Source organism: Antrostomus carolinensis, unplaced genomic scaffold (genome assembly GCF_000700745.2).
Source record: "Antrostomus carolinensis isolate BGI_N321 unplaced genomic scaffold, ASM70074v2 scaffold11067, whole genome shotgun sequence".
Classification (NCBI taxonomy): Eukaryota; Metazoa; Chordata; class Aves; order Caprimulgiformes; family Caprimulgidae; genus Antrostomus; species Antrostomus carolinensis.
Genome location: NW_010329496.1, coordinates 8,934 through 30,798, shown reverse-complemented (window position 1 = coordinate 30,798; position 21,865 = coordinate 8,934). Strand labels below are relative to the sequence as shown.

Genomic DNA, 21,865 nt, shown 5'->3' with positions numbered 1-21,865 from the left:
GCTGAGTTTCACATTATTCTATAAAGAGCATTTATAAGATCAGCACCAATTCCAACACACAAAACTGGACCAAGAAATCTAAATAAAAGTGTTTAATTATGACATTATAAAACACTGACTTAACTTTACAAACAGAGTAGTGACAGTACTGAAAATAAACTTGCTGTTGTTGTATATTCTGCCCTTACATTTTACAGAAATGTTCCATCCTTTCTCCAAACGCAGTCAGATTCCCTTGCAGTCTCTCTCAGAAACTGCTGGAGCAGAAGATGAAGGGGTTTGTGGGTCTGTTTGTTCTTATTTTAATCTCACCAGTACCCACGCTGTTTTATGTCACAAAATAATGAGATTGCTAATGTTCATCTTAAAATAAAAGGCATTCTGAAGTTTTTTTCATCTTTCTAATTTGGAAACTGATGAAGCCACCAGCTCTGGTATCTTCATCTATGAGCCAATCCACACACTTTAGATATTTGCTATTGCATCTAATGATGGTTATGTGTAAAATCCAGAAAGTCCTGGGAACCAGAACTCCCCTTTTTAGCTAAATCTGGTAACATTTAGGCTACTGAATAAAAATTTTTGTAGTCCCTCTCTAGCCTAATGAATCTTAGGGGATTTTTGTATATGTGAAGCAGCGTGTATTCAGCAGAAAGGATAAAAGCTATTTTATCTATCCCAACTAACCCAACAGCAAGGAGATTAAAGAACTCTCCTAGGCAATGAGAATTGTGGGTGGCACCTTCCTTGTGGCACCGGAAGAACTAAACACTGGGAACTGAGTGTGGGTGATGAGGATGCACAGCCTTTTGGCAGCGACATTTGTGAGAGCAGAGAAAGGCCATGATAAGGTGAGGGAAACTTCAGATTTTTCTAGTACTGATTAAGTGAGAAACACCCACCCTGTGCAGTGAAGGCTATTATCACCATTGCAATTAGAAATTGTAAAAATGAACGGGACCTGGGCAGAAGTCTGCAGTCAACACTGTAGAGCTTCTACTAAGGTACAGCTTGTGGCCCAGGGCCACCACTAGCACACCAATAGCTGCTCTGATGACAAGAACTTGGGAGCAATTACCAGCATTAGTGCTGAGAAGATGACTATTGCCTCCTCAAAAAATTACCGCTGACAGAGCCAGCATGAACAGGGGAGCCACAAAGATACTTGTAGCAACGAGTCACTGATGTAAGGAAGGAAGAGCTGTTAGTTTTCTAACCAGCCAGGACAGCTGAGTAGTTAAACAACTAATGCTTTTGAACATTCTTCTTCTGCTGGCACTTGAAAATCAAAATAAAACCTTTCACCTTACTGCTGGACAGTTTTGATGTAAACATTGTATGCATACAACTTCGTAAAGTATCTAATGTACAGGCTTTGAAACTATAGGTGCATTTACAATAGGTCCCAACTAGCAAAGACAGCACTTTCATGCAGGCATCTCAGCTCATTGTGGGGAAACTGCTCTGCCTCTCCTGGCATTTTCCTGAAGTTCCTAACAGTGACTAGAATTTTGCAGTCTTGAGTGTGAGACTGAGTAAATTCATTTCATGTTATTCTGCTATTCTGTCACTTTGATCGAGTGATACCAGCTTAGTCTGAGTTCACATTATGGGCAGAAGTATTGCTTGTCTTTTTTCCCCCGAATTGGGAGTTACCCATTCACCCTCTTTTTGTACAAGACTACCTGGGACAGAATGCAGAATTAATACTTACGCTGACTAAGAGAGAAAAATCAGTCACCAACTGGCTAAGCTGAATCAAGTCCTACAAATAAAAAACAAATGTTATTTTGTAATAGTTCCTAAGAACAAGAGTACCAACGAGGCAGTAAGGGAGTTTCAACATACCTCTTCCAAAGATTCCCAGGACTCAGATGCATTTTCTTCCTGAGGTATTTCAGGAAGGCGGGAGTAGATCTGGATTAAACTTTGGGAGCCATCCTTCACCTCTGTGTTATATAAAGTTTCTGAATGAGAAATATGATGTTTATAAATAAACACACTGGATCAGAATGCAGGTGATGTGCAAAGTTTCTCAGCCTTCATATTTTTCAAGGATAAATTGGTATTTAACCTAATTCAAGCCAAGCAACAGCCCTCAAAATGATCATATAGGGAAAAGTCTTACTGGCAGCACTAGACAGTTTCTTAAAAGAAAGTTATTGTCAAATAAATTAATTCATTTCTATCAGCACCCTTTCACAATCAGTTCTGGGAATGACATTAAATTATACTCCTGAATTTAAGCTCAGTTAATTAATTTTTTTTCAACCAAACTACAAAAACTCAGTTTGGGACAAAATCTTTTCATTTACATACAAGACATAAAAACACTGCACTTCCAAAACTGAAAACACAGTTACTCATTTTATGATTGATTATTATGCTACCGGTTTGATTGTCAGCCATTTGGGACTAAAGGAAGCTGGAGGAAAAAGCTTTCAAAGCAAAGCACTGAAAACCAAGTAACATGCTGCCCAGCATTCAATGCTGGATCCAGTTGGGAAACAGTTCTGTGAGGATGGCAAACATTTGCAGCTCAGCAGCGTAAAGGAGATAGATAGTCTCAAGTATCTTCCTTTCTAAGTCACCTGGATTGCGTGCAGAAGGCATCAGAACAAAGTACGGTGTAAAAAAGGGGGCATAAGAGACAGCGAGGTGGCATGGGGGACAGCAGCTACAATGCACAGGCACACACGTACCTCCTCTGGTCAGAGCCCAGGTTTGAGCCACTATGGATGTAATGGACATGTGCATAATTATGGACAAGTAATTAAGAGGCAATAAAGAATAATAACAAACAAGTTTGGCTTGTCATAGAGCAAGGATTAAGGAAGGGCTTGAGAGTACGAAAGGCAGACTGGAGAATGTATGTATGTAAACACAATGCAAAGGTTGTTAATTTAGACAACTTCAATGTCTGAAGGAAGGCAGCTACTTTAGTAGGACACTGATGTTTCCTTCCTTTGGAGGGCAGTATCAAGAGAAAGCTTAATATGGGGAAGACTGGTTAGATATTAAAATGTAAATATTGCATTAAAATCTTTACAAAAAAACAAATGTGCCAAGGTACTATAATAATAATACATAACTGTTACTACAATGGATATGAACAATTGAAAATAAATAATCATATTCAATAAAAAGTCAGTAATAGTGCATGCTTACTCATGGAATTAATTTAAGATAAAATAAAAATGATACATTTTCATAAAATTTGTCCATTTCTCATCATTTTTATCCCAGTATCTCAAAATACATTAAGGACCTAATCTTCCTACTCTTAGATCAATAGAAGTCTAACATCAATGAAGCTGATACTCAGCTGCAATTACCAAGTAAGCAGAACAGTGGAGTAACAAGGACGGAGTAAGTGCTTTGGTGTTTTATTTTGGGCTTGTTTTTCTTTCTAATTTTTTCTACATATTTTCCTTTAAGAATCCAGAATATGGAAGGCACTTCACCTCCTACAGTCATCACCTGCTCTCACAGAACATATTTTTGACCTACAGCATCAGACTAATTAATGTTATGTACTCGGTTCTGAAATATTTATTTTCCCTTTTCATCATAATTAATCATATATCCAAATGTGTCCATTTTTGGATAAACCAATTCTGCTACATATTCTGATATTTAACATTGGGTTTGAGCATTTTATTCCATTTCAATTCTTCACGATCCTTATTTCAAAACCAAGATGCTTTTCCCAAGAAAAGCATACTCTTCCCTCATCAGCCACATGCACGCTAAGTTGGTTGAAATTAAAATATTTGTAATTCAAAAGGTAAAAAAAAGCTCACTAAGCAAAATTGCCTCCTCACAAATTACGTTCCCTATTCTGGTCTGTCCTTAACAATCTATGCTGACCTGTTGTAGAAAGGCACATCCTTCAACATACGTGAATGATACTGAATTTTTGCAGGACACACGTTCAAAAGAACTTAAAACTATAAGTAGGTTTACACTGATATAATTTTCTAATAACTAAAGATTAGTGGAAAAAAATTCCTCAAGAAAATTCTTTACTCACTTCAGAAAACGAAGGAATGAAAAGGTTAAGAGAAAGTGAAGTCACATTTGGGCTGAAAGTATGAGTAAGAAATTTATATTCACTAGTTCATGTTTTATCAAGTCTAACCAATTTTAATAGAACTGAGAATGGAAGTGGCTCCACCAGTTCCCTTACAGCATCTCCACAGAAATGCAGTAATACAAAATACCTCTGCAGATTTCTGAGAGCAGCTTCGCACCTCATTACACTCAAGATAAAAATCTAATGCTCTGGAAGATTCAATATGTTGCTTAAAAGATTTTAGTAATTTTAAGAGTGGAGTCTCACCTTTTGTTAATATTTGTTTAAAATGCAATTAAATTCCATTTCTATTGGACCTGAGCTGAGGATGGTGAAGGGGGGAAGGGACCACATCATTTCATGCCTTCTAAATGGGCGATTTGAATTTGTAAACTCCCTTCTCTACCAGATGGGAAGCAACATGCTACAAAGAATGGGCACACTGAAACTCCTTTGATTAAGATCAGCAGCCAAGATTTGCTTTCAGGACTGCAGCCTCTAAGCACAAAAGAACAGGCAATATATTGCATCTGTGTTAGCAATTCACCAGAGCTGCTTTCACAGTCAGGCAAACCTGAAAAAAACTAGCCTTTTAATTGTATTTAGTTGTCTGCCTGCCTGTATGTTTCACCTTAAATGGGCTGACTTATTTCTGTATCCTTGATGGGACTCGCAGGAGCGTGTCATTCCAGTGATATTTTTCTGTTCTTCTCACCCCAATCTTTCTGATCAGTTTCTCGTCTTTCTGAAGAGCAGTTACGCTCAATGTCCTCCATACTTTAAAGGTATTTCAGATTAAAAAAGCAGTCCTGTTCTTTGAAATTAAACTCTAGTTCCCATTTACCACCTATGTAACTGTTAGAAAAGCAATAAGCCAGGACAAGGCCTTTCCGATGAAACACCAGAATGTACTGAGGACAACTGCAGAAAGTTGCCAAAAGAAGAGATATTTTACATTCAATTCTAATCGTAACAGGGAAGAGCTCGCAAAGAGCCTGAAAGTCATGGCTAATATGGATGAAGGGGATCACTGAATACCAGAGTTCACTATTCTAAAACTCAGAGTAAAAGACTGAAGACAATGAGCTCCCCATAAAAGAGACACCAACAAATTGAGCAAACTGATTAAGAGAAACTATGGGGAAGAAGTTCCTAAAGGATAAAGGACTGCAGAAGAGCTGGCAGACACTAATAAGATATACTGAAGATGACAGCAAGTTGTCCTGATGCAGAGGAAAATGTTTATGGCTTCAGAAGAACTCTTCAATGCCCTGAATATGAAGAATTTGACAAACAATTAAGATGAGTACAATGAATAATATAGACATGGAAAGTTAGTATCAGAAAGACTAGGACACAAATAAATTGTAGCTACCATGGGGCATAAATAGTAGCCAGAAAGTTTCTAGGAATGCCATGGAAGTTAGAGGAAGACAAATTATAAGTGCATTGCCAGGGAAAGAAAGAAAGTAACAGATGATCCAGAGAAAGATGAAGTCAGTCTTTATACAAAAAGGTAGCTGCACTTGATGCAATTAATTGAAACAACAAGAAATTAAAAAAAAAAAAGGATAGGCCGAAACATAAAAAGAACAGGTTAAAAATATTTAGATGAGGCTAGATACATTCCAGTCCTGAGGGTATGATGAAATTCACTCTAGAATATTTAAGAAACAACCTCTGGAAGTTCAAGCATATTTCTGAGAACTTGTGGAGAGTATTAAGTGGGTCCCAGAGGACTGCAAGAGAACAAACTCAGTTATTCCCTTCTGTTTTGGGAGGGGAAGGAGGACACAGCAAATATTCAGCCTTTGACACCCACAAAGATATTAGGGCAAACTACTGAACGATCGGCTAAAAGATCCTGAAGATGTTGAAAACGTCAAGATTCATACATCAAAAGCCAATTCAGTCTTTTTTATCTGCCTGTTAAAAAGATAGAAATTTTTTACAATGAGGGTGGTAAGAGGATGGAACATGGAAGATGTTGCCCAGAAAAGCTGTGGATGCCTCATCACTGGAAGCGTTCAAGGTCAGGTGGAATGGGGCTTTGGGCAACCTGATCTTGAAAGATGTTCCTGCCCATTGCAATGGGGTTGGAACTAGATGGACTTCAAAGGTCCCTTCCAACCCAAACCATTCTATGGTTCTATATTTGATATATCTTGACATTCATAAGGCTTTCTGATACCACTGCACATTGCATTCTCAAAAGCAAGCCCAGTCTTCAAATCTACTCTTCTTTTCTCCCTCTTCAACCATTAGACTCACTAGCTTGTTAATCACACTTAAAAAAGAGTTCTCGTAGTTCTTTCGATAGCAACAAGAAGGGTCATCAAATCAAATCTGATGGCAGGTTCTTCTACAATGCCATTGATTGAGAATACTCTTTCAATTTTAAGACACATGAAATCTTTAAACAATTTTAAACAATATTGCTGCTGCAGCAATCAAACTAATTACTGCTGTGTGGAAGGATTTAATCCTGATCTAGCCAACTTTCTCACAGATCGTTAGCAGAGAACACTATCTAGCACCAGCACCTAATAAGGGCTTCCCCTGAAGACAGAATGATAGAACAAGGAATGAAAGACATTTTGTACAGAAAGGAAGGGAAAACAGCAAACACATCTGACGTGTAGCATGTTATAGGGCATTTTCAAAATCTTTTATTTAAACGGATTTATACTGTTTTCTGCTTTCTTGTCAATTACCCAGATAAAATGTTACAGGAAGAGATGTTCTCCTCTATATAGATGCTTGCTCCGATTTTCCAGGTAGTTCAGCAGTGGTATATTATACTGTCTGTCATATAAAATTTGTTTTCTTCTTGATGTTGCAAGCACTAATTCAGTGAAAATGGCCTCAATGATTACTTGCACGTGATGAAGTGATTTGTGGGGGGGAAGAAGTCAAGCTACCGTGAAACATGAATGTAAGTATTCTTCTTCCTATGAACAGTTTTCTATTTCAAGATCCAAGGCTGTGGGATCTTTCTTATGGAAGGCTACAGATATTTAATTTCTTAAGATACTTAATGAGAGCATCCTCCACTTATCAAAGCTCAGTCACAGGTCATGAGAAACGTGTGCTGAAGGGAAAGAAATCCACTTCTTGATTAACAATGACTATTCAATTGCAGTCTCATTTGTTTACTACATTTATATCGGGTCAGGGAAATTGCAGACTGGATACAATATAAATATAATAGATACAGAAATAAAATTCTACTACCTCCTCCTACAGTTGCAGATCTGGTTAAAGAGGCATCCTCCTGTACTTCGAGTTGCTTTTTAAGTTCTTCTGCAGATTGAGAATGGAGCTGCAGGAAGTCTTTTATGGCAAATGAAGCTTCTTCTTTAACGGGATTTATCATTCTCTGCAGAACTGGGATGTCTTCCTGTCGGACTCGCAAACAGAGTTTCTCCATCTCTCTCATATTGGCACGGAGTTGCTGTAACAGTTTTAAAGAGTTATTTTGTAGCTTACTATGTAGGAGGCACCAGACACCTTCAGTGGTTGCAAAGCAACTATCATCTTGATTATCTTTAAATAATCATTAAAACTGCCATTTCTAAGATTTAATAAACTAAGACTTTAAAAAAAACCCCCAAAAAACCTCGAAAGTCCCTGCTTTCAAGCAATCCCTATATTCCAGGTCACCTCTCCTCTACATCCATTTTCTTTTCCAGACTGCATTGTTTGACTGTGGCTAGTTTGCCTGTCAAAGATGCCCTGATTGCTATCAAAGCCCATGCCCCCAATAACACAATGCATGCTCCCCTTGAACCCATCCCGGGTCTCTGTTATTTTGTGACCCATTGCTATTTCTTGGTCTTTTTGTACTGCTCCTGCAGAAGAGTCATCCCATAAAAAATAAAAGCGCTCTGCAGAGAAGGGGCTTGTCCTCACTTAGGCAGCTCCACCTAGAGATGATCCTTTCTGTGTGAATGACCCATCTCCTGCTCTTCCTAAGGCAGATGACAGTCCTGTAGCTGACAGTGCTGGTGAGCAAGTCAGCAATTTAGTCACCTCAGCCAGAGCTCAAAGCTGTCCGGAGAGGAAGGCAGGGCTACTTCTGAGCACTTCTCACTTGGAGCTGCCACTACAACATGACCAGCTCGCTAAGTCTGCTCTAGCCTTAATATTTGCTTGTGTCTTGTGAGTTCACCCAGTTCTCTACCTATGGAAAAAAAATAAATGGAGGTGAGAGCTCCAAACACAGCAGTCCCTGAACAGCGCAGTGAGGCGTCATCGGGACATGCTGCCGAGTCTTTTTGGACGTGGCCTACTTTCCATAAGGGAAACAGCAGAATATGAACTTAAGATCAAGGAAAAGATGGTACCCATTATCTTCTCCAGCTAATTAACTTATCCATCATATCAGCCAGCTGCAAAACAAGGGAGAAATATTTTTTAAGTCATCCCCATCAATAGCTTGATTTTTCTGCTGTCAATTTTATCCTTCATCCTCTTCTCCAAGTAAAAAAGTCAGTTTGTTTTATTTGGGGTTTCAATTAAAGTATTTAACTAATTAATTCACTATGTAATTACTAAAGTTATTTTGGTGTTTGTGATCAATTTAGTCCTTTGCCAAAATATTTACATTGCAACAAGTTAAAATAATATTTTAATAAAAAAAAAAGTTATTTCTTCTCTAAATTTGCTTTTTCTTTTTTTTTTTTTTATATAATAGGTGACTGTGATGATTATAGCATTGCAAGATACAATCATTTGCAACCCCCAACCATCCCAAAACTATAATTTTCATTTTTTTAAATACAACTTCAGTAATAGGTGACTGTGATGATTATAGCATTGCAGGATACAATCATTTGCAACCCCCAACTACCCCAAAACTATAATTTTCATTTTTTTAAAATACAACTTCAGGGACAAAGGAGAAGGATGACTTTTTTTTGCAACACTATCTTTTTCAGAAAAAGGATGAATATATTTGTTTGATTGGAATATAAAATAAAATAAAATACATAAATATTTCTTTGTTACAGGAGTTTTGAGAAGATATAAACTATTGACAACTAGCAAGAAGAGTCTGTGTACAGGCATCTCCTGTGATATAAATTTCTGTCTACTGCAAAAATAGAGGGTTTTTATTGCCTAAGCTTTTAAAATCGGAAAACACACACAACTTTCTTTTTCTACAAATGAAGAGAAGAAATTTATAGTTTAAATTATACAGCTTGTTGGTTTAGGACAGAGTCTTTATCTAATTATTAAAAAAAAGGCTGTAATAAAAAGAATATTCATTGCATTGTATTATAAAATTATATAATAAATTATATTATTTATTGTACTATTTACCACATGTTTTGAACATTCTTCTTACAGCAGAACAGGAGAATGGATTAACACCAGTGAGTGGTTAGAAAAAGAAAGGTTTTCATCAGTAATACATACCAGGTACAGGTAATGTCTTAGAAAGGCAATACTGCTTACCTGGAAAAGCAGGAACTCAATGGAACTTATTTTATTTATATACATTAGTAGAATTAATTATTTTAACATGTATGAAAAAAATAGTAGAAATATAATTAGAGAAGAAGGAAATTAATTCAACAAATTGAAGTAACACTGCACAAGCCATATTAGACAACCAAAGAAAGAACTATTGCTTTGTAAAAATAATTTGCCAAATTACTAAAAATATATTTTATTGTATGCTTAAATTAAGAGTACTACTAGCCAATTTAGACTGCATTATTCAAGGCTAACCCCAGGTAAAAAAAAAATGGCTAACAATAAAAAAAAAGGAGATACAAAAAATAATTTTGTAAGATATGGAGCTGAATTAGAAACATGGTACCAAATAATTTTCCTTTCACATTTCTCATCTTAATCTACCTTGTTCTTCCTGTTATCTTCCTCCCATGGTTTGCCCGTAAATACTAAAAAAGGGAGAATGTCATCACTGCCATAGTCCACCATGTGCCAAAATTCTCAGTTTATAAAATCTCAAAATTTCATTTAAAAGACAAAGTGGGACTATCTAGACACAACATTTAATTATCTATTTTATGAGAATTATAAGCAGGGGATCCAGTGAAGTTGATCCTGCTGTTTTGTTTCAGGAAACACAATTATTATTATTATCTTGTGTCTGGCCATAATGGAGACAAAAAACGATACACGAAACAAAAACACGTTGTGAAACAGTGACAGTAGTGAGTTTGGGATGACCTAACAATGTTTCCAAAACAACTTTCTTTCTTTCTTTCTTTCTTTATTTATTTGAAAAGGTTAAAATTTCCCAGCAGAAAGTGAGGTAAAACATATCTCTGCTAGGGATCTGCACTTCTGCAGCTGGGGCAAATTACCAGTATAGCCAATGCACAGGTATGATGAAAACAGTTTCCATGCAGTGCCAATACAACCACCAACTTGCTGCTGTAGTTTTCAAAAATCTTGAACAGAAGCTTCACGAGATACAAACTACCCATTCTAAGGAATGGCTAAATCAGATCCTCACTTTCACTGTTCATTATTAACCTGCTCATCAAAGAGAAATACTTGTGAGAAAGAAGACAGAGGAATCAGATTATGATATTTGCCTATTTGTTGAAATTTAATTTTCGTTCTTCTTCCTTTGTGGTTTTGCAGAGGACTCTTGCTCCATTTACTGTCAATTAAACAGAAGCTAAACGGACTCAGCCTAGCAAGAAAGCTAAGCCCCGCTGCAAGGAGACATGTCTTAGGAGCTCACCAGGGTGTAACATGATAAATGTTATGGATATGCAAATGACTGTGACTTCTTTTCATACTCATTTTAATGGGACAGACTTTAATTTCTGGATAAAGCATAAAAGTGTATCACCCTCTTCCCAACTGTTTCCACTTTTAAAACCAAGCTTACTCAGCAAGGAAGGTAAGACAAAATCTTTTCATTTATGGGAACTCCCAATGTTTCCACTTTTAAAACCAAGCTTACTCAGCGAGGAAGGTAAGACAAAATCCTGTTTTCATTTATGGGAACTCCCAGGTTTTGAACTCACCAAATCCAGCCCAAAAGATACAGAATTTTTCTTCATAATATTTGCAATTTTGGTCTGTTAGTTTACAAAATCAAGTATCAGCCTTTGTTTCAAATGGCTTTCTCACAAAAACTGTAGGAAAATAAAGCTGGCAAATACCTCGGGAAGTCACCCCTTCAAAGCATGATCTGCTGTCTTTATTTCAGACAGCTGTTTATGTAATCTGGTCTTAAAACTACTTCTTTATGAGGAGCTACAACCTCCTTGATAGGATATTGCAAGAATTCATTATCCTAATTGCTACAGCATTTTCCTCATGTCTAACAGAAACCTCTCTCGCCCCAGTTCAAACCAGGTACTTCTAATCCTCTCTATCTGCAACAGAGAAAGCCAAGCCCCGTGCTCTTTGCAACCGTCTTTTTCCATGTTTGCAAACTGACAGCACACCACTGTCAGGAGTTCTTTGGGAAAAACAACTAATTTGTCAGTCTTTCCAAATAAGACTCGTTTTCTCAATTTCTGACCATTTTCATTGCTACCCTTGAACACCCCCTGATCAGTCCATAGTTTCCTTAGAAGTGTGGTGCCCAAACTGGGCCAACTACTCTACCTGGCACCTACTACCCCTGAGCAAACACTGTATGAGAAACCACACAGACTACTCTCCTGTTTATACATCCCCCTACGTTATTTGGCTTTTTGGGATCAACCACACCACTGGCTACTTTTACTCTGTGTCCCTAAAGTCCTCTTCTGCAGAAGTGCTGCCCCAACCGCTTCCCATGCTGGATCTAGACGGCCAACAATTGTCCTTGTCACCATCCAAAAACATATTGATTTTCCAGGTCTTTTCTCAACATTATTATGAATTCTAATCCTGTCTTCTCCACCAGAATCCCTTAGTCTTGCCCAGCTTCATGCTGTTTACACATCTGCTATATAATGAAACTAATGTTACGTAGCTATGAGATAGTGCTTTACTGGAGTAAGGTTCACCGTTCTTGAACAGATACACAACTGAGGCAGGGACACAGAATTTGAGCCAAATTTTTCTAAAGTGTCCACAGATTTGGATGTAAATCTGGGAGATCTATCAGGGTGCTACAGTATGTGAATAAATACAACCAATTTTTTTAAAGATGCAGATGAGAAGTGGCATGATTTTCACAAGTACTGTAAAAATCTATTGACTCTATCAACGCATCCAAAATGGAAAGAAATAGAAAAGTCACACATAATGAAGTTGCACTGCTCTACCACTCTTTCAAAAATCTTTACAAACACATTCAATAAAAGAGAAAGTAAATTATAAATTTATATCAGAAAGTAAAATACAAAAGGAGTAAAATGAGCAAAAGGAGGGCTTCATTTAATTTTTTTTTATTTAAACATCACTGTTGCTGAAAACAACCACACACATCCACCCATTTAGCTTACCTTATTACTCAGCACATGGTTTTAAATAAGCAAGAGAGGGAATGACAATAATTATTCAGTTTTTAGAATTATCTTTAAAAACACATATTCCCATATTCTGCTCCTCCTGAGGTGTTTATGAATGGGAGTTCTTCTACAGATCTCTTGGACATATGATAAAAATGACAGACTCACTAAGGGATTCAGAAGTCTTAACAGCCTTTTTCAGAAAACAAATAAACTTTATTTATACAAAATAGTAAAAATTCTTCATTTTTTTCAGTATTTGTTTTTCAGAGCATAATTTTTTTTCACTAATGGTGACAGCTGAATTTTCAAAGTAATGGAAGTCTCTGTCATTCTGCATGTCATTATTTTATATTAAGAAGTAAATAGCACCTCCAAACAAACGCATCACCTTAAACCCTCTCAAACATAAATAACATTTTTAATAAAGTCTTGCAGTAGCTTAGCTGTGCAAATGTAATCTTGCCTTCACCTATTTTCTGGATTTTGTTCAAAGTAATGTAATAAAGGATATGTGTTACAAATTTCTTGGCATAGGTCTGAGTTTAAGGATATATTTACCCTGCAGATGGCCACAAGCTGCAAGAGGGAGCTGATTTTACGTGACCCTTCACTGACACCATAAACAACCTCCTGCATCAACAAAGACCCTCATCTACCCTGCTCCTCATGCTCTCCCAGTATATTTGTGCAATATTCCAGAAAGATGCTTAATTTGAAGACTATGTAATCTTAAAAATGGTACAGAAGACCTAAGCCATACAAGTAAGCTTTGAAGAGTTATGCAAGACAGCTGACTGAAAACCACCTTACACTTGTAAACCATTTTCAGTTGAAATGAAAATCGTAAAAGTGCAAAAGGAAAAACAGATTACCATTTTTCAAGTAGCTTTCCAGATGAGAGCAACCAATGAAGAGACTACATCTGCCTAGGTATGTTTTGCAGAACAGAGTCTCCTTTTGTGGGCTGCATATAGACTAAAGCCAGATCATTCATCCACAGTATTTTTCCTTTTTTGTTCAAAGCCTCCTATGCTCTCTAGTAACTGCAGCTTTTTTCTGCCTTTGCCTATGAATACGACCAAGGCAGTCCTTAGGTGTTACAACAACATACTGCAATTTCATTGAAATTAACTTAAATCTTGCAACAATTAACTAATTGTACAGTACAGTCAGCATATATGTGGGCAAAGCCTAGCAAAACTGCATATTTATTGAGGCCCTAACATTGTAAGAAGTCCACAGACCACCCTTAAAAATGAAAATCTACAAGAGCACATTTGTGAAAACTACTACACGGTACACAAGAGCTATTTTTTCAGTACTTTTGAAAGGGTGCAATCATGCTCTATACAAAGATTTCCCTGTGTTCTTCACTTTCCTTTTTAGAAGTTTTTAATGTGGCATCCAATCACCAGAAAGAAGAGGTATATATTTATGCTCATCTATACTTCTATTATAATTTTGACCATCATCAAAAGTACAACAGAAGTAATTATTCTGGGTAAACTGAAAATTCAGAAAAATGGTTAATTATGTGTCCATGGATTAAATGTAGAGTGGCTGTGCATATATTTGTCTAAAACCTGTGGCAGATGCCTTGGGTCAATATTGACTTAGGGATTCCTAATGTATTTTTACAACATCTAATTTTGAGAGCAAAGTGTGTGCTGCAGAGAACATTTGGTATCACAATAATTAATCTGATTTCTTTGCAAACAAACAGATCACAAGTCCATTGGTAAACATTTAAACAGCTTACAGCAAACACATTCTACATGTCATATAATTTATTATCAAGTACTCCAGACTCCTAACTATTTAATTAAAACAAAGAGCTAGTCTACTCTTCTTGCATGGACTCAGACACTTATTCTCTCCGGGTATCTGAACATGAACCACTTTAATGCATAACTTCTATTCAGCAATAAGCATTAAATAAAATACAAGAAAATGTATTTTGGCTTAAAGTGTAAAAGGCAGGCTTTAGGTTCAAGACAAATATAAATGCTTCTAGAGACAAATATGAGGTTTTATTACTTAAAAACATAATCTTATTTTTACAAATGATTACTTTTTCTCTAATTATTGTTAGATTTTGTTTTGCTAAACAAGTTATACTGATAATAAAGAGAAGCCTCTCCTACTCCTCAGATGTGAAAATAGATTAGAGCACAGACATAAGTAAACACATGCTTACTACACCACACCTATTTGTTAGGATGCCATTGCTTTAATAGGACTTCCACCTTAGGAAGACTCTTTCGATATTAAGAATAAACTTACATTCAGATTTCAAAAATACGTGGTGAAAAATCAAAATAAACATTCAAACCTCCAAATAACAGGAAAATCAAGTGGATTTCATATATAACTTCTCATCACCTACACTAAAAAAGCTCATTAACACCTTCCATTACTGTAAAAAGATAAGCAAGTCCAGCTCTGCCTACTGTCTAATACTGTTGTTTGACTGGTTCTAAGTCCTTTCTGAGGTTTGGGGTTTTTTTTCATTTTTAGTCTGGTGTTATTTCCTACAGGAGTCAGTAGGGCACAGCAACAAACACAGGAATTTACAGTATCAGAATTATGAAATATAATGGTTTAGGACTGCGCTACCCCTGCTGGCAAAGCCCACTTGTCTAGATGCAGTGTAGGTCACAAAAGGTTTGTTCTAGTAACAAAGTCACGTCCCTCCCCTGAACAACACCTATGAAACCAACACAAAAAGGCCATTGCTGCTGGCAAAGATACATCTGTCCCCAGAATTTTGCCAGCACAGCATGTTATAACCACCAGCTGCTATATCTTTGACAGCTAAATTTGCAGTGCAGATCTGGTCTTTGTGTTTTTCTGTATCGATAAATCTTCTTTGTCTGTGTGCTATGTAGCAGTGTGAAGGCTGATGTCTGGCATTACCTTTTGCATCATTTTCATCAAGACATGCATTTTTTTTAGAAACAGATGTGAGATTCCTTGTGTGCTGAGTTACAGGTGACTATGCATGAAGTCACTGAGATGACAGCACGCTGACAAATATCTCTGCTATTTCCTCCTTTGATGATATTACACATCTAACAAGAGAGTTGCACACCAAACTAGTTAGATGTTCTGTGTTTGGTCTGAAACCATGCTTTAAAAATAAAGAGTATCTTTATTGCAATTCGTGTCTTCTAATTTAGTAATGTAAGAGGACAGTTTGCAAAAGACCGGAGTCTCCAAACATCTGTCTGGTCAAGAATCCTGAAACGTTTCTGACTGTATTTGCCTCATAGGACACAACTAGGAAATCCCTACCTTTTAAATTCAGTAAAGCAATACCATGTACTTGTCAAATCCATCTGTCAGATATACGACTCTGTGAAGATCCATCCCTGAGGTAACCAGCACTATGTATGCAGTTTAATTCCACTAATATCACAGTCATTTTAATACCCTTACCTGAACTGTTCGTCCTGCGTTAATGTGCTCTTCGTGCAATCTGTCCCAGAGCCTGCATCTTTGATACTAAAATAAAGGAAAAACACTCATATAATTGCTATTTTTACCAACTGGCTATGCTTAAAAAAGGAACCTTCAGTAAATAATCACCTTAATTTTCCAAAATTTACAGTAAAGAAGCTGAGTCACAGGCATTTCTAGTGCAAAATTGCAGAGATAAATGGCAATGCATTTTGTGAATAATTTTGTACAACCTATTTTACTGAACTGCAGATAACCACAGTTTCAGTATCAGTTTTAACAACAAAGAGATATTGCAGCCTCCTGATACTGCTGTGGCATAAATCACTTGATGGTCAGCAAAACAAAGGGAAGGAGAAAAAAGGAATGGAACAGGGGATAAGCAGTACTGGTCACAAGGACAAAATGGTATCTGATATTATTCACAAAGAAAATTGTATTCATTACACAACACTGCTGTTCACATTTACACTTACCATTTCCATATAGTTATAAACACAGTTACAACAGTTACAGGAACCATCAGGGCAGATCTGGCACCTGCACGAGGCTCCACTAACTTCAGTGGGAAACCACCCATACAGCACTTTCCACAGGACAGAGATCAGAGTAATTACTTCATTAGCAGAGAGCAAGTTTTGCAAAAGAACTGTGTATGATCACATATAAACCTTTTCATCATTAAAATAAATCAATCCCTGCTATTGGCAGTGGACGTAAATAATACAGAGACAGTATAATGAAAAAGAGTAGTAAAATAATGGAAGTAGAAGCTGTGATTCCTGGAATATGTGCTGAAACAATCAAAGAATGTATTTACAAAACTAGATGATATTAGTTGTTTTAATTGCTTAAATTACAAGACAAAATATTTACCGTGATTCCTGAGGTATTTTGATATATAGCTTAACTCCTCAATTTCTTAATATGCTTTGTTATCAATAAAAAACTTTATCTACAGCCTACATCTTTCCTTAATTATTTTCATCATTTTAGAGGCCACAGCAACAAGGACTACAAGTTACTCAGCTTCCTAAGATACAAGAATTTTGAAGTTACTTTTTATTTTCAGAGAAAAAACTTTTTTCACGTTAGAATTTTGCAGTGCTATGGAAGAAAACAGCTTTAGTGTCCAATTAAGTCATATTAAGGTGATTTTTCTAGGAAACCACCAACTTCTGCATAAATTATTATGCCATTAAAATTGCTGACTTTGTCCTTTAAAATAAAATGGGAAAAAAGAAATCTGTATCAACAGCAGATCTTCCAATTCAGTCACCCCTGAAAGAGTACTGAAACAGGAATTTCTGAGGGTGGAAGAGAAGGGGTTTGGGGAAAAAGTACCTTTTCATTTTCAACTGACTGTAATATATTGTCCACACACCAAATAATTAAAAAATCCTGTTTTCCAGTTAAGAACAAGATGAGTGCCCCAGGAAACCTCTGTTGCTATTTAGAATTCCTACTAGAAATGCTCATCACATTTATCTGCTTTATATGTTTAGAAGTTTTATTACTTTGCTTCAAAATTCTTAGTATGCTAGTGATGACCTCAAAGAATGCAATGACTTAATACACCCAGAGCAATGACATTCATGTGGTCAGAAAATTCCTCCTTGTTGACTTCTCTTTGTCATCCAACACAAAGTAGGCCATGCTCCTGGGCAATGTTCACTCTAGGGGACTCAAGGACAGCAGACTTTGAGAGGAGATGGTATTGATGTTATTTATCACTAACAAATACATGTAAAACTAAGGGACATCCATGAAGTAAAAAAATCTATGATTTCTAACCTGTTAGAGCAGGTCCAGAGGAGGCCACAAAAATGATCAGAGGGATGGAACACCTCTCCTACGAGGAAAGGCTGAGAGAGTTGGGGTTGTTGAACTTGGAGAAGAGAAAGCTCCAGGGAGACCTGACTGCAGCCTTTCAATACTTAGAGGGCTTAGAAGAAAAACAGAGACTTTTTTCTAAGGTCTTTAGTGACAGGACAAGCAGTAATGCTTTTAAACTCAAAGAAGGTAAATTCAGATTAGACATAAGAAAGAAATATTTTACAGTGAGGGTGGAGAGACACTGCAACAGGTTGCCTAGAAAAGTTGTGGATGCCCCATCACTGAAGTGCACAAGGTCAGGCTGGATGGGGCTTTGAGCAACATGATCTAGCAGAAAATAGTCCAGCCACTCTGCCATAGGTAGGGCTAGATAGTTTATAAAGGTCCCTTCAAACCCAAACCACTCTATGATTCCATGATTCTGTGATATTTAATCATAACTGTGCTATAGCCAAATAGTTGGTATTCCACATCAGAAATACAAATCAGAAGGTTACTTTTAGACACTCGATCTCTTTTTCTCCCATTCTCTTTTGAGAGCTCTTTTTAGAAGGAAACCTTCATGCTTATGCTTTGGATCCCTTCCATTTCTTCTTGAAAGTATCCCATGGATATGGAGATAACTCAAAGCTTTTCATAATACCCTCTGCATTAATTTTTGTAGCAGGTAGTACTCACCAACATTCTAAAAGCTCTACAACAAATGTCTTATACAAATGCATACACTGTGATGAAGACTGCAGCAAGGCTGAGGTATCTTAATTTCTCATTTTGTGTCATCATTATGTATCTTCCCACCACAATAATGGTGCCCAGCCAAAGGTAGGAAGTGTTTTGCACAACATCCTTTAACTTTTTCATAGTCACAGGAAATTAAATTAAAACTGAGAGCAACAGACAAAAGGATGCCATGCCTGAGAGCACTTTTTTTTTCAAGGATTGTTGCATATCACTGACAAAGTTTAGGGCAGCATGCTAAAATCTCTGCCTTCCGGTGTACCATGAGAATCACTTTCAACTAACAGAGGCTAACAAAAAGTTGTAACTTTTCTGGATGCATTTTATTCCCTGTTTTGGGGAAAGGCCACCCAATCCACAGAATGTGCTTTAGAAAATAACAATTCTTTGGGGAAAACACTGAAAGAAAAAAAACCAAAAACCAAATACAGACTACTGATTTCTTTAGGATGTTTTAAGTCTTCAGAAACTGTCATATGTAAAGTTGGACTCTCAAATAGTTGAGAAGAAAGGACAATGGATTTATGGTAGCCACTTCCTCTGAAAAGGTGTACTCAAGGTCAAATTTCATTATATATTTCTTTTATAGTTTCTTCAAACAGTGATTTAGTAGATTAATTGTTTGGACTATCTCTGGAACCTAAGGTTTAAATCAATATTCATGAAATGAGGTTAGAGATATTGGCTTCATCGTAAGTAAATAATGTTGCTGCTCTAAGCAATTTGACATAATTAGTGATTTTTGCTTAAAAGTAGCCTGTAAAATATACAAGACCAGATTCTACAAAATTATCTTTTTACCTTTAAGGATGTTTGGTTTACATGGCTGAAAGTTAATTTTACAATAAGTATTTTAGAGAAAACCATTTAAGCTGCTGATGTGGACAGCTCATGAAAGTACCGTAACACATTCATTATGGCTAAAGTGCATGTAAAAGATATAAAATGCAAATTATCATGGAAATATTTCAAACAAGCTATTGCTAGTGTTCTCATAATCTAATACTATCCAGTGGCAGATTTCAAATTCTGATTTGCCATATTGTTATTCTCACCTCATAAATCTAGCAATAAAATAAACTTTGGAATATTTATAGTTCTTACAGTCAGAAAAGTATTTAAAAAAAAAGAGAAACTTTCAAATTTTAAGAATATTACACTGAGTGTGGACTTTTTAAAGAATCTGGCATTTAGGCATTATTTTTATACTCAGATGTATTACTTCTCATAAATGTTTGTGTCATATTTTTTTGTCAATACACAGAAGCTCTGAAGTCTTCAGTACTGCTGAATACCTTCTGGTATAGTTACCAACTGTTTATTTAAAGGTTTTATCCATAGTTACTTTTGTCTAATAATTTTATTAATTACTAATTCAAATATCAAATCTGCAAATACCAAATGCAGAAATTTTTAATAGTAATTTGAAATCAGAAAGACAAATCTATACTAAATGTTGCTACTACTTCTTGCTTTCATAAAAGTGCTGTTCTAGAGGAAGTGCAGGCAACACTGTAATTGCAAGAGCTATGTTTACAGTTATTTAAGGATTATTCTGATCTGCAAATTTTATTATGTTGACTGAACAGATCATACACACTGATACCATCAACAACCTGAAAATCTCAAGAAATGTCCAAACCAGATAATTTAGATTGCATCAGATATTTACATTCAAAATATAAAATTCAACTACTCAATAAAGCATCTTGGTATTCCAGTGTGGTCACTGAATGCCATTACAGAAACACTGCATAATTAAACTATGGCTAAGCAGGAGTTTCTGTGACAATGCTTTGAACAAAGTGTTAGATCAGAACTAACCTAAAGACTCATTTCAGCCTGAGTGCTAATATTTTCTGCATTTTCTTCTAGACACTGAAAACTATTCTTGCAACAATCTCCCCTTCTGACTGCAAAACAGAAATGCTTTGTGCAAATAAGTTGCTGGGCCAATAAAGACTTCAGCTCACCAACACATCACTGAATTAAGTGGAATGTATTTCATCCCTTCCCTGACAATATGGTAACACTATCTGGCTAGATACAGCATAACTATTCCTTTTCTAAATACTTAAAAGATTTTCAGCAGGGTCAACCAGTAGCTGGCTAGCCCTCCTCATTGACCAGGTTCTGCAAAATGCAGCAGTTCCCAAGATCATCTCTCACTCTGCTAAGTACTACACAGGGTAGTAACTGATCATGTCTCTGTCTCTCTTTACAGCACCCAAGGGGAAATGGGTTTAAACTGAAAGAGGGGAGGTTTAGATTAGATATTAGGAAGAAGTTCTTCACTGTGAGGGTGGTCTGGCATCCAGGTAATGTAATGAATTATACAAATACAGAATGACAAAGAGTAAACAACATGCTGTGACTGAAAAAATAGGTCCTCTCATTCAGAAGTTATTGCTTCAGGCAAATATTATACTAGTAGTCTTTTCAGTCTGTGAATATTGCAGTTCATATTGCAGGACAACCAGATGATCAGGCCCAGCCAGCATGGGTTCATGAAAGGCAGGTCCTGCTTGACCAACCTGATCTCCTTCTATAATCAGGTGACCTGCCTAGTGGATGAGGGCAAGGCTGTGGATGTTGTTTACCTGGACTCTAGCAAGGCCTTTGACACTGTCTCCCACAGTGTTCACCTAGAGAAGCTGGTGGCTCAGGGCTTAGACAGGTGTCCTCTTCGCTGGGTACAAAACTGGCTGCATGGCCGAGCCCAGGGAGTTGTGGTGAACGGAGCTAAACCCACTTGGTGGGTGGTCACTAGTCGTGTTCCCCAGGGCTCAGTTTTGGGACCATCTCTCTTTAATGTCTTTATCAATGATCTGTTTTGACTGCCCTGTGCAATAGAAATATGGACAGACTGGTATCAGTCCAGCAGTGTTACCAAGATGATTGCCAAGCTGGAGCATGTGATGGATGAAGACATGTTCAAAGATTTGCATTCGTTCAGTTTGTCACAGAGAAGAACACTGGAGTAATTCCTGTTGCTTTCCTTGATTAACAAGGCCAAGTGCTGGGTCCTGCACTTGGGTCACAACAGCCCCATGCAACACTACAGGCTTGGGGAGGAGTGGCTGAAAAGCTGCCCGTCAGAAAAGGACCTGGGGGTGTTGGTCAACAGCCAGCTGAACATGAGCCAGACAAGAAGGCCAACAGCACCCTGGCCTGTATCAGAAGAAGTGTGGCCATTAGGACCAGGGAGGTGATTGTGCCCCTGTACTCAGCACTGGTGAGGCCACACCTCGAGCACTGTGTTCAGTTTTGGGCCCCTCAGTGCAAGAAGGACATGGAGTTGCTGGAGCGTGTGCAAAGC

At 37.0% G+C, this 21,865-nt stretch overlaps 1 protein-coding gene across 1 annotated transcript in view; it reads right to left on the bottom strand.

Moving 5' to 3' along the window:
• STX17 (syntaxin 17) overlaps nt 1-21,865 on the bottom strand; it is a 25,972-nt gene that overhangs the window by 1,404 nt on the left and 2,703 nt on the right. Inside the window, exons 2-5 of the mRNA XM_010172586.2 lie at nt 15,952-16,017; nt 7,310-7,529; nt 1,849-1,967; nt 1,715-1,765 (exon numbers count right to left, since the gene is read on the bottom strand). Of these exons, the coding sequence (XP_010170888.1) occupies nt 1,715-1,765; nt 1,849-1,967; nt 7,310-7,529; nt 15,952-16,017 (456 nt within the window). The remainder of the gene's footprint in view (nt 1-1,714; nt 1,766-1,848; nt 1,968-7,309; nt 7,530-15,951; nt 16,018-21,865) is intronic.